Source organism: Vicugna pacos, chromosome 5 (assembly GCF_048564905.1).
Source record: "Vicugna pacos chromosome 5, VicPac4, whole genome shotgun sequence".
Classification (NCBI taxonomy): domain Eukaryota; kingdom Metazoa; phylum Chordata; class Mammalia; order Artiodactyla; family Camelidae; genus Vicugna; species Vicugna pacos.
The window spans coordinates 4,540,760-4,552,932 of record NC_132991.1 but is presented as its reverse complement, the minus strand read 5'-3'; the positions used below and the strand labels follow the sequence as shown (position 1 = coordinate 4,552,932).

At 55.1% G+C, this 12,173-nt stretch overlaps 1 protein-coding gene across 1 annotated transcript in view; it reads left to right on the top strand.

Annotated features, from left to right (window-relative positions):
- Positions 1-11,790, top strand: part of GYPC (glycophorin C (Gerbich blood group)) — a 32,943-nt gene extending 21,153 nt beyond the window's left edge. The window contains exons 2-3 of the mRNA XM_072962081.1: positions 9,847-9,918; positions 11,458-11,790. Coding sequence (XP_072818182.1) covers positions 9,847-9,918; positions 11,458-11,654 — 269 coding nt within the window. The 3' untranslated portion in view covers positions 11,655-11,790. The remainder of the gene's footprint in view (positions 1-9,846; positions 9,919-11,457) is intronic.
- Positions 11,791-12,173: the final 383 nt, after the last annotated feature.

Sequence of the window (12,173 nt, the reverse complement as noted above, 5' to 3'; positions counted from 1 at the left end):
CGCAAGCCTCCTGCTTCTGTGGCTTCCCGTCCTTCGAGAATCCTTCATTACATCTTCTCCTTTTCAATCCATAAACTGAGTCTTGCCTTCTCTGGGTCGCTCTGGCCTCCCCTTAGCAAGTCCTGCAGGGAGGTGCTGGGGTCTGTCTGCAGAATGCCCGCACTGCATACCCTCCTCTGGCAGACCCCACCAGAGGCTTTGACCGAGACCCCAGGGCAGTGCAAGTCCCCGGCTCCTCCCGCCGCCCTCACCACGCCGCTCACGTTCCAGACACGACACAGAGCTCTGCCCATCCTGCCTGCCAAACCCCGTGAAGGGAGGAGAAAACCATTTTCTCCCTCCTGGTCCACCAATTCATGAGCCTTCTGGAAACCCAGTAACAAAGCGTGGCTAACTGAATCATCATTATGTACACATGCAGCCCAATTGAGGACATTTAGTCGTGTAATTAGGTACCCAATTACGCTGAAAATGCAATTATATGATTTTTTTAAGTGAATTAAGTCCTCAGAGAAGTGATAAGGATTCGTGCATGTGACCCAGCTGGAGCTCAGGCACCATGGAGGGCACGTCCGTGTGACCGTGGGCTGCATGGAGGCTGAGTGGTCTGTACCTGAATCATGTATGTGGGCGCACGCGTGTATATGCACACGCACACACACACACACAGAGGATGCTGGCTTCACCTCTGTGTCCCCGGGACTCTACAAGGGGCTGCTGCAAACCAGGAACTTAATAAATGGCACCCATTAATATCACTGGAAGCGCCGTGTACATCTGTGCAGGGGCTGTTTAATAGCGACTTGGAGACACTTCGGGGGGTTATTTATTTAGCACGTGAGAGGCAGGTGTGTAGAAAAACTAATGATGAAAGACACAGTTGGGACGCGTCAGAGGATGCTTTATGCAGCATCACTTACTCATCCACCCAGCGCTGTGTCGGATGTTCAGGTATAAAATACCACCGCCACCCTCTAGTAGCTCAAAACTTCGTGCAGAGACAGACAACCGCAAAGCATTTTAATGGTGATTTGAACAAGTTGTTCAGCAAACGGCAGCCTGAGCGCTAAATCCAGCCTGTGGACTGTTTTGGTACAGTGAACTAGCTAAGAGTGGTTCTCACGTTTTTAAAGGGTTGTAAAAAAGTAGACAAACAAACCAACCAAGAAAACAAAGAAGAATATGCAACTGAGGCCATATGTGGGCTGCAAAGCATGAAATATTTAGGAGAAAGGTTGCTAGCCCTGCAGGGACAGAGGGAAGTGCGCGCAAGCCCTGGGCAGAAAGCAGGGAGGGCTTCTCAGAGGAGGTGATGGGACGTGACACCAAAGATGCCTGGACGCTAGGCTTCCAGTCATCCCCGTGCCCGGACTCCTCATCTCCCTGACATCTCAGCCCATGGTGACCACGGGCGCACCACCCAGCCCCCACCCCAGCCCCACTGAGCACGTCTCCCCTCTCCTGCAGCGGGCACCTGGCTCCCCAGGGACACTGCTGATCCTCTCAGGTGGTGGCCTTTTCCCTTCTGCTCTTGTACCACTGGGCGCAGAGGAAAGATAGGAGCCATCTGGAGACCCTGTTGTCCCTTCCTCCTGGGCCGTCATCTGCCTGCTCTCTCAAGCACCACTTCCACCCACATCCCAGCGCCAACCACACACACACACCTGTCTTACCTCACTTCCCCTTCGCATCCGCTCCTGCTCCTGCTTCCATAACCAGAACGGGATGCTCTCGGTACCTCCGGAGTCTTCATTTCAACTGTCCTCTCTGACAGCCCCCCGCATGGCTGGTCCGTGGCCCTGTTGATTCCACATCTCCACTCCAGCAACTCGTCAGCCCCAAGGGCGCCTCTGATCCAGTACCTGACCGCCGCCCGCTACCCACCACCCACCCGCCTCCTGCATTTCGTCACTTCCTCCCCCTGTGCATCTTGGCATCCACGCCCAATCATTGTAGTCCCTAGAAAGCACATTCAAACTCCATCTCTTCTCACCTCTCCCCCTGAAATCCAAGTCACCGTCCTCTCTCCTCTGGACCAGCCATGGCCCTCAGCGGTCCCCCTCCTCCGCACAGCAGCCAGAGCAGCCCCTTCAGCATGTCGTTCAATTCACATCACTCTTCTGCTCCAAATCCTTCCATGGCTCCCGTCCACCTCAGAGGAAGGGCCAAAGCTCGTCCAGTGCTCCCATGGCCCTGCACGATCCAGCCTGTCAATTCTCTGACTGTCCTCTACGGCTCATCCATGCTCACCTCACTCCAGCCACATCAGCCTTCTGACTGTTCCTTTTTCTTTCCGGGCAGGCAATGCAGGAAAGACACCACTTTTTTTTTTTTTTTTTTTTGGAGGGGGATGGATGCAATTAGGTTTGTTTTTTTGTTTGTTTATTATTATTTTAAATGGAGGTACTGGGGATTGAACCCAGGACCGCGTGCTAGCACTGGGGTGGGGGGAGGCACAAGTATTCAGTCTAGCACTGCCCACAAGTTGCCTCCTCTGGGGGGCCTCCGTGATCACCCCCCCCGATCACCCTCTGCCCCCTTCTCCCTTCTTTATGTCTTCAGGATTCATCATCCCCTGGCCTTACATCCTTACATCCACATTTTAACTCCCTGTTGCCAGCTCCCTCAGTGAGAATGGGAACCCGGGGGCCAGTCTCTACCCCGTTCACTGTTAGAGCCTCAGGCTGTAAAACAGAGAATGCAGTAGGCCCGCAGTGAACCTTCTTTGAAAGGATGATTCTGGAATGAACTTTGGAGTCAGACAGATCTGTTTCCAGTCCCTCCTGTAACTGTCATGTGACCTCGGGCAAGTTATAGTTTCCCCCACTGTCAAGTAACAGGCTTTATAACATCCACCTCGGTGGTTCTGAGAAATTGCAATCATCCGTGAAATTAGAAAATGAGCCCCCAAAACGGTGGCAGTTACATCATTATCCAGTCAGGAAAGGAAGGTTTCAAGTGGAGTCACTGACCAAGTGGAGCCCAGGGTGGGCAGGGGGCCTGGCCTCAGGGTATGAACAGGACAGCAAACCAAGGCCACACAGGCCGGCCAGGGGGCGATCCTGCTTTCACAGGGTCTGGGGAGGTGACAGTCTCTTCAGATGAAGCCTCAGAGCAGCCAGATGTCCAGTTTCCCCTGCCCCAGGAGAGGCTTTATAACCTTGGCCTCTGCGCTTCCCTAAGCTGGAGGGGTCAGGTCCTTGGTCCCAACACTCCTGCCACGCCTGAAGTCAGAACTGGGGAGAGTTTCCTGGCCTGTTTCCTGGGGGAGACGCCAGCCGCTGCTCAACGGCCGCCTTCCTGCCCGCCATCCACGTGCCTGACCCTGTGCTGGCACATAGCAGTCACCAGCCTGAGATGCTCACAGTCCCGCCACGGAGAGCTGGGGACCGTGCCCTAGAGAAACACCTGCGTCAGCCCAGGGGTTCACTGCCAGGGCTGCAATCACCACGGGAGGCCGGCCGTGTGTGCGCTCGGCTGCCTGGGTGGGTATGTGAAAACTCTGTTAGAAAAGCAAGACCCCCACAACCTAAACCCCACCCATAGCCACCCAAAGCCACCATCTCAGGAAGTCTATTTCCTTTCATTCCTTTTTTTAAGAATTCTTTTTGAACATTTAATGTAATTTATCTTTACAGAGCCCTGTTCCTTTCCACTCAGTCGTACTGTAAGCGTTGCCTCCTGTCACTGAGAATTCTCATGCGTCACTTCGGGAACTGCAAACATCCTGTTCTGTGGGTGCATCGTCATTTACAGAGCCAGTTTCTCAACGCGCAACATTCACATGGTCCTCTCTTTTAGTCTTCTGTTTTAAACGAAATTGCAATGCACTTGGCTGAGCTTGAGTTCCTGTTTCTGTTCCAGATTATTTCTCTAGGATTCAGCCTAGGGTGATGCATTTGCCAAATAGCATACCAGAGAATTAAAGGGGCCTTTTTCTTTTAACTGAAGTATAGTCAGTTACAATGTGTCAGTTTCTGGTGTACAGCACAATGTCCCAGTCTTGCATATACATACATATATTCTTTTTCATTAAAGGTCATTACAAGATGTGGAATATAGCTCCCTGTGCTGTATAGAAGATGTTTGTTTTTTTATCTATTTTTATATGTAGTAGTTAACATTTGCGAATCTCATACTCCCAAATTTATCCCTTCCCATCCCCTTTCTCCTGGTGACCATAAAATTGTTTACTATGTCCGTGAGTCTGTTTCTGTTTTGTAGATGAGTTCTTTAGTGGTCTGGCTTTTCTTTTCTTTTTTAGATTTCACATACGAGCAATATCATATGGTATTTTTCTTTCTCTTTCTGGCTTACTTCACTTAGAATGACAATCTCCAGGCCCATCCACGTTGCTGCTTTGTTCTTGGCTGAATAGTATTCCGTTGTATTAATATACTACATCATCTTTATCCAGTCATCTGTTGATGGCCATTTAGGTTGCTTCCATGGCTTGGTTACTGTAAATAGTGCTGCTATGAACATTGTGGTGCATGAATCTTTTCAAATTAAAGTTCCCTCTGGATATATGCCCAGGAGTGGGATTGCTGAGAAAACGGGTAGCATCTGGGTAGAAGCTGGGAGGGGAAAATGTGGCCGGATCATTCTGGGGGGTTTCCGAGCAATACCATTGCATTGCACAGCACTTTGGCCACCCTGGGACCGGAGAGGTGGTTCAGAATGTGACACACAGGGACTATGAGGGCAATCATTTTGACCTTGAGACTGGCCAGCACATTCTGACCACAGGGGTCAGATTCACACTGGTCTCGCCTGGCCGGGTGCTTTGTCCTGAAAATTTGGTCTGCCAGCCCAGGTCGGTGGACACGTGCTCCCTGCAAGGATGGGAAGGGTGACCGTGCTGGAGAATGCAGACAGGGAATCCCCTCCCCCAGCACCCAACCTGACATGTGATGACACGGCATGCCCGTCACCAAGCCACGTGGAGGTCCTCCTGCCTCACCTCCATGTCCTTCTCTCCCCACTGCTGCCAGCCACTCAGCAGGCCAGCCTGGGGACCTCCTCCTCCAGGAAGCCTTTCCTGAGAACCCACACAGCCACCCTTTCTGAATTTAGTCTTAGACATGGTTGTCATCTGCTACATTGTGCACTCCTTGAAGGCAGGGGCCTGGCCTTAACTAGTGAGCACTTCTGGAAGGTAGTAGGTGCTAGAGAAAGTTTGCCAAAGGAAAGAATGAATAAAACAAAACCGTGATCTTCCCCACTGTCGTGGAATCTGGGAGCCCTGGAGCTGAGTCTGAATGCGGAGTTCCCCCGACAGCAGCCCCGAGCACGTCTTTAGTGCTCATTTGGACACGTGCTCACACAGAGGGTTGGCGGTCTAACTTTTCACCTAAATGCATTGCATCTACTTAATCAAGCCACACCCCTTTCAGCCTAGGGCCGGGCAGGTCCTCAATGCTCAGCCAGCGTCCACTGGCTTGCAAGTGAGATGGACAGTGGTTAACAAGCGATTCGTTTCTTTTGGGGGGGCCCTTATATTCTGAGACCAATTCTTTCCCAGTGGTAGCTTGAAAGCTACACCTTTCCAGGGTGTGGTAACAACCAGCCATCAAAGGGAAGCAGACACCTCTGACTCTTCTCCTACCCAAAAGGCAAGTTAGTAAACGTCCACTGTTGACAGATTTCTGCATCAGGACTTTGAAGCCAGAGTCTAGAGCAGGAAGAAGAAACTCCAGTGTGAGCCAAGGAGAACCGTGACCACACAGAGGGTTCCTGTTCTCTGCAAACCCGATTCAGACTCACGCAAAGCCATCCCCACCTCCAAGAGCCCCAGGTAAAGTGACTTTTCTGACCCGATCTGTGGGCTCCCTGAAATAGAACGCACTTGGTGTACACAGCACGGAGCAGATCATCCAGCGGCAGATGTGGCGGCCACTGCCTCGCCGGCATCCACACCGTTGTCATGGTGCCGCCTCTCCAAGGACTTCACAACAAACCTGCGCTTCCCTTTGTGACTCTGTGGCTAAAATAACCTTCCTCTCCCAGAGTCCTCTGCCTCCTGCCTGAATTCTTCCCCTTTGCTGGACCAGGAAAACGATGGGAAACAGGAAGTGGGGTGCTCCCTCCAGGACCCCTGAGGCAGGAGGAAAAACCGTTAGAGTTGAATGGGGAAGTGTGAGAACAAAGCCTCGCAGGAAAGATGACAGCTTCCTGGCACAGCATCATCTGAAAACGCAAGAGAAGTCCGGCTCTCGTGGCGACAGGAGGGTGGACTTGTGTCCCTGGGGCCAGCGCCTGCCCACCACTCCCTGTCGGCATCTGAGAAACACCACCGGACCCTCAAGGATCCAGCTGTTGCTGGAGTTCTGTGCTCTGTTAACTGGGCCCAAGAGGCCGGCTGGAGCAGAGAGTGTTCCCTGTCGGGAAGGGCAGTCCCTCTGCACTCTGCGACACCCCCAACCAGGCGACTGGCCACCTAGCAGACCTGCAGAATCAGCAGGAGGTTGGCTGCAACCCAGGTGCAGATGCCACAGAGCAAGGCCATTGCCAACCATGGCAACTGGTCGCAGGGTTAGAACGCCCGCTCTGCCCTTACTGGCCACGAGATTTTGACGACTTCCTTGATCTCTCTGGGCATGCATTTATTACTTGTAACTTAAAAAGGGGGAGAAACCTCCCTTTTGCTGCTTTGCTGTAGGGTTAAATGAGACAGAGTAAGTGACAAGGTCCCCCCGTGCCTGCCGCCTCTAAGTCCTCCTCCTGCCCCCTCCTCCAGCTGCGGCTGAGCCCCCAGGACCTCCCAGGATACTATTCCCACACCTGGAATTTGAAGGCATCACCCACCTCCCTGGTCCCTACCTTCCCATCACTCCGTGGGAGGTGATGACTTCCCGAATTGGGAGCGGGAACAGCCCCTCCCTTTCCTCTCCCTCCCTGCATCCACCAGCTCACAGGAAGCATCTGTGGTCCCTGCACCTGGCCGTGTGGCCTTAGCCCTGACCTGGTGGCAAGGCCTGCAGTGGGGTGGCCACGTAGGGGGATCGGAAGCCCCAAGTTGTCAGCCCTTGAGCCTTCTGCTGCCATCGCCCACATCAGCTCTCAAAAGATCAAAACCCAGGTTTTAGACAGTGTCGCAGATGTAAGCAGGCATCTGGAGAGAAAGCAGAACCAGAGAGAAGTGAGCACTGCTGGGCGGACCGAGCTCTCTGCCTGGAACGCTTGTACTCTTATCTGTGCAGCAAACTCCTATGCATCCTTCAAGGGCCAATCCTCATACACCCTCCCTGGGAAGCCTTCTCTTACACCAGCAGTTCTCAACCCTGAACGTGCATCAGAGTCACCTGCAGGCCCAAACCCACCGGCTGCTGGACCCCAGCCCTGGCGATTCTGATATAGGAGGTCAGGGGTGAAGCCCCAGAGTGTGCATTTCTAACAGGCTCCCAGGAAACACTGTGGTTCCAGGGACCGCACTTTGAGAACCTTGGTCTTGCAACATCCCCACCTTCCTCAATATGCCCAACCTTCTCCTCTGTGCCAGTTCTGACCTGGGTGGTGGTTCTGGCCATGCTGAAGGCTCCCTACCCTGGAGTCAGTCACATGATGCGACCTGAACAAATTCAGCTCCACACATCTGGATGGGGCGGGGCATAGACCTTCCCCGTCCACCATGCCCCTTGGTGGACTTGAACTTGAGGGAAGCCTGTGCTGGGAGGCTCAGTTGGTGAAGGCTTGGGGGGTCTTGCCCCTCTGCCCGGCTGGCCTGACAGGACTGCTTGCAGGGCTCCAGGTGTGTCGGTTTGGGGATAGGGTCCCTACACACAAGCCAAGAAACTCACCCCAAGTGATTTGCGTCCAATACCTCCTGTACCGACCCAGCTCGCCCAGGCTCCCCACTGGGCAGGGCCCTGCAGGGTGACAAGCGCCAGCTCCAGGCTCCCCAGGCTGGGACAAAAGAGACTCTTGACCCTCACGTTAGCTGTCCAACGCTGGGAAACCAACAGCACTTTTCTGAGACTCAGTTTCCAAATCTGGAAAAGGAGACTCATAATAACTGCTACCAAATGGACTGTCACAGGGACTCCTTGAGTCAAAAATACATTAAGTGCTAAGAACAGTATCTGGCACGGGGTAAGCGATTACTAACTGTTCTTAAAAGAAGACATAGCTGTCCCTTCTCAGCCCGGCTGCGTGGGACAGGCTGACTTCTTAGGAGATGCTGTCTTCCCCTGGAAGATTCCTGGCACCAGTCCTAGGGCTCCTGGCGACCATCCACGCCGGCGTAAGCCAGATGCTGCTCCATCTTACAGAGCTGTGAGGCACTCAGTGATGGCATGAAGTTCAGAACGCCAGTCTCTGGATGCACTCATTCGCATGCGCACATTACTCCTGCAACCACGCGTACAGTCAGTGTTTACTGAGTACCTACTGTGTGCAAGATACCAAGTCACAGGCTGCACTTCACCCCCTGAACTGCAGAGTCCAGCACCCCTGACCCCCTCCTCCTGCTCCTGCCACAGCCTCCCTCCCCCTGTCCTGACGCCTGGGGGGTCCTGCTCTGTCTCTTGAGACTTGAGACCTTGTTTCCTCCTGTCACCCACCTCCAGGCTCTGTGCAGGCTGCGTAGCCCCAGCCCAGTTCCCCTCCTCCTGGCCTCAAGCTCAGGGCCCCTGCTTCCTCTCCTCGAGGTCCTTCCTCGCTTGACAGCCAGCTTCTTATCAGAAAGAGGCATCTGGCAGGTGCTCTGGGGAGAATGACCTCATCGCAGGATAATTAAAGTGATTATCTGAGCGGAAATGACTATTATGAGGCAGACTTCTCTGTTTTAATATGCGTGGCTGCCGAAATGGGGACGTGAGATTTCCATGTTAACACGAATATTTCCATGTTCTAATCAATCCTTCCTCTCACACCACCCCCCAGGGAAGAGAGGAGACGTTCTGTGCTGTTTCCTGCTCTCTCGGACATCCTAGCCTTCTGGCCAGACCACTGAGCTGTGGAAAAATTGACTTAGTAACTTGGATAGCGCCACAGGGCAGGCCTTCCCGCAGAGGAAGGATGCAGAGGCCTGTGGAGGGTCTCAGGGAGGGGTCTCTGGACAGGAGCCCTACTGGGCAGGGTGTCGTCCGGGGAGAAGAGAGAAAGTACCCCTAGAGGTGAGAGCACAGGGTTAAGACCCAGCCTTGAGCTCGGCCACTGGGCCAGCCTTGTGACTGTGGGCACGTCACGCTCTGAGCCTCCATGTCCTACCTGTGAAATGGTCTAATACTACCAGGCACCTTGTGGGATTGTTGTGAAGGCTACTTGATATACTAGATGGAAGCAACTAAACCAACACCCGACACCGGCAGACACCCCACAGATGGTCTGTTTTTACCATCAATGTGAGAAAAGCTGAGGCCCAAAGAGGACGGTGACATTGTACTAAACACAGCTGTGCCCACCACCATCAGGGCCCCCTAACAGGTGTCTAGTGAGCATCTTCAGGTGCAGGTAGGGCTGTTGGTCAGGGATGCAGCAGAGATGGATGTAGCAGGGATGCAGCAGGGATGTAGCAGGGATGCAGCGGGGATGCAGGAGGGATGCAGGAGGGATGCAGGAGGGATGCAGGAGGGATGCAGCGAGATCTCTCATGCAGTCATGGTCCTGGAGATGCCATAATGGTGTCTGACAGCCATCACGGGGATTCACGTGATGCTCTCCACCAATGCTCAGTGGCCAAGCAGAGCCTGGCCTGCTCTGTGCACCCCCGCCAGAGGGCTGTCTGTGCACCAGGCTGTTTCCTGTCTACCCTGGGCCGGTGCGCTGAGCTGCTCTCAAGTGATCAGAGGTGCAAGCTCTGCTGAGACACTTCGCGGTATGAGCAGCTGTCCTCTCTCCCCTCAGGCTCTCCTGCCCCGTTCACAGAGCCCAGCCCCGGGCTCGCCTCCAGTGAGACGGACATCGCCATCATTGCAGGTACACTGTCCTGGGGCCCCTCAAGCAGCCGGGAGGGTCAGAGGAAATGCTCAGGGGAGAAACCGCTAGGGCCCGTGCTCTCCTTCCTCCAAAGGTGGTTTAAATGTGGACTGGAGGACTCTGGCTCTGTAAGAAGATGTCCATCACGGTGTCCTGGTGGGTAGGAAGCCAAGGCACCCACATCCAGGCCTGTCAGGGCCCTAGACCCACAGGGATCAGGGGCTGGAGGGAGAGCCGCTCAGGTGCAGGAGGGGTGGGTTGAGGTCGGGGCAGGGGAGCTGACCCAGGCTCCCTGACTTCTCCTCCGTCCCCCTCCTGCCACGTTACTCCTGCCCTACATCTCACGCCCCTGTGCCTCCAGCCTTAAGGAAATCTGCCCCTGCCCTAGTCTTGCTTCGAACCCTGTCCTGGGGCCCACTGATCACGGCTGTGACCCCAAACTGTGTTTCAGGAACGACTAAGTCTGGGGATGTCACCTGCTGCTTCCTTCAGAGAGCCACACTTCCCACTAGCTCATTAACAGCCCGGAGAGATTTACAATTAAACATAGATTTTAAAAAGCAGTCGGTCACAAACCCCTGTTTGGTTCTACTTCACCTGACATTCTTCAGATCGCTGGACTGCTGAACCTTCTTTTCCTCAGACAGATTATGATCATGCAGACAGAAGTGTTCCCCTGACGCGGGAAGTTTAGGAGACTGTCCCACAAAGCTGGGACTTGGGAGCAGCTATCACCTCTGCGTGCTCTCCGCAGCCGCTCCCCGAGCGAACCAACTTCCTAAGTCAAGGCTGTGGGTTTGCTCTATGGCTTCAAAGCAAGCACCTGAATTTTAAGCCCCCCACGATGAGAGTCCTACCGAGACTCTTCCGCCCCCTCACCCTGCGCCCCGTCACTCCCAGGCCCTGAGCGACCCGGTTCTGCTGACTGCCTGCCCCGCAGACCCGCCCTCCCAGGAGCGCGGGGAGCCCAGGCCGGGCGCACACACAGCCGCACGTCACCTGGCCTCTCAGCACTGCGGACAGCGCTCGCTTCCTCCCCCTGCGAAGTGCCCACAGGGCGGCCAGCTCAGCCCAGTCTTCCCAGCAGCCCTTTCCCTGTTTTAGCTCTTCAAGTCCCCTGCCTCCCCCAGGAGACCCCTCAGCTGCGATGGTCCTGGTTTCCAAACTGAAAGTTCCCGTCCCGCTCACCCCTCACTTTTAGGCGAGCCCGTGAGCTGCACCTTGTGGATTGTGCTTGCAGGTCTGCCTTCTTTGGTGGACCACGAGGACCTGGGAGCAGGAGTCAGTTCTGGGGCGCTCTTCCAGCCTGTCTGGGGCAGCTGAGTCAAGGGAGGGAGGGGAGGCAGGAGAGGGGAACCTGGACAGGCACAGGTGAGGGGTGGGCACACACTGGGCAGGAGAAGAGGAAGGCAGAGCGCAGCCCGCCTGTCCAGGCTTGCTGGCTTCTCCGCCCTGGCAGGGCCCTGGGGGTCCCGACCCCTGGCCCGTCCTGGCGCCTGCCCCGCACAGAGCCCCACGCTTGCTCCCTCCCTCCTGCAGGAGTGATCGCGGCCGTGGCCTTCGTGCTGATCTGCCTCCTCCTCCTCATGCTGCACTACCTGTACCGGCACCAGGGCACCTACCACACCAACGAGGCCAAGGGCACCGAGTTTGCCGAGAGCGCAGACGCAGCCCTGCAGGACGACCCCTCCCTCCAGGACCATGGTGACAGCAGCAAGAAGGAGTACTTCATCTGAGGGACTTGACCAGGACGCACATCCCCCGGTGTCTCCTCCTCCTCCGACCCCAGCACCCGCCCCACCTGCAGCACCAGGCAGCCCGCGGGCACCCACCACACCCTAAGACATGCATCTCGCCTGGGACATTGGGTGCCACCCAGGGGAGTGGGGAGGGAGGGAACCCAAGGATGTTCTGGCCACCCTGGAGGCCGGTCCTGGCTCTGCGGGGGGAGGAGGTCTGGGTCCTCCCAGGCAGCACAGGTGGTCACCGGCATGTGTGAAAGTCCTCACTGGGTGTGAGCTGTGGGGGGCCAAGGGGCAGGGGGGTGAGGAAGTGAGTCATCAGGACGCCAACTGGGGATAATGGCATCCCATCCTTGTCATCTGGGAGACAGCAGCTGCTGGAGCTAAAAGGCACCTTTGTCTCCCCCTGATGGGACTCTGAGTGATTGGAAATAAATCTGAAATGTAATGGAGACTTCAGAGTCAGCGGCATTTCTGTGATCATCTGGGGAAGATAAAAGCCACCAGGATTTA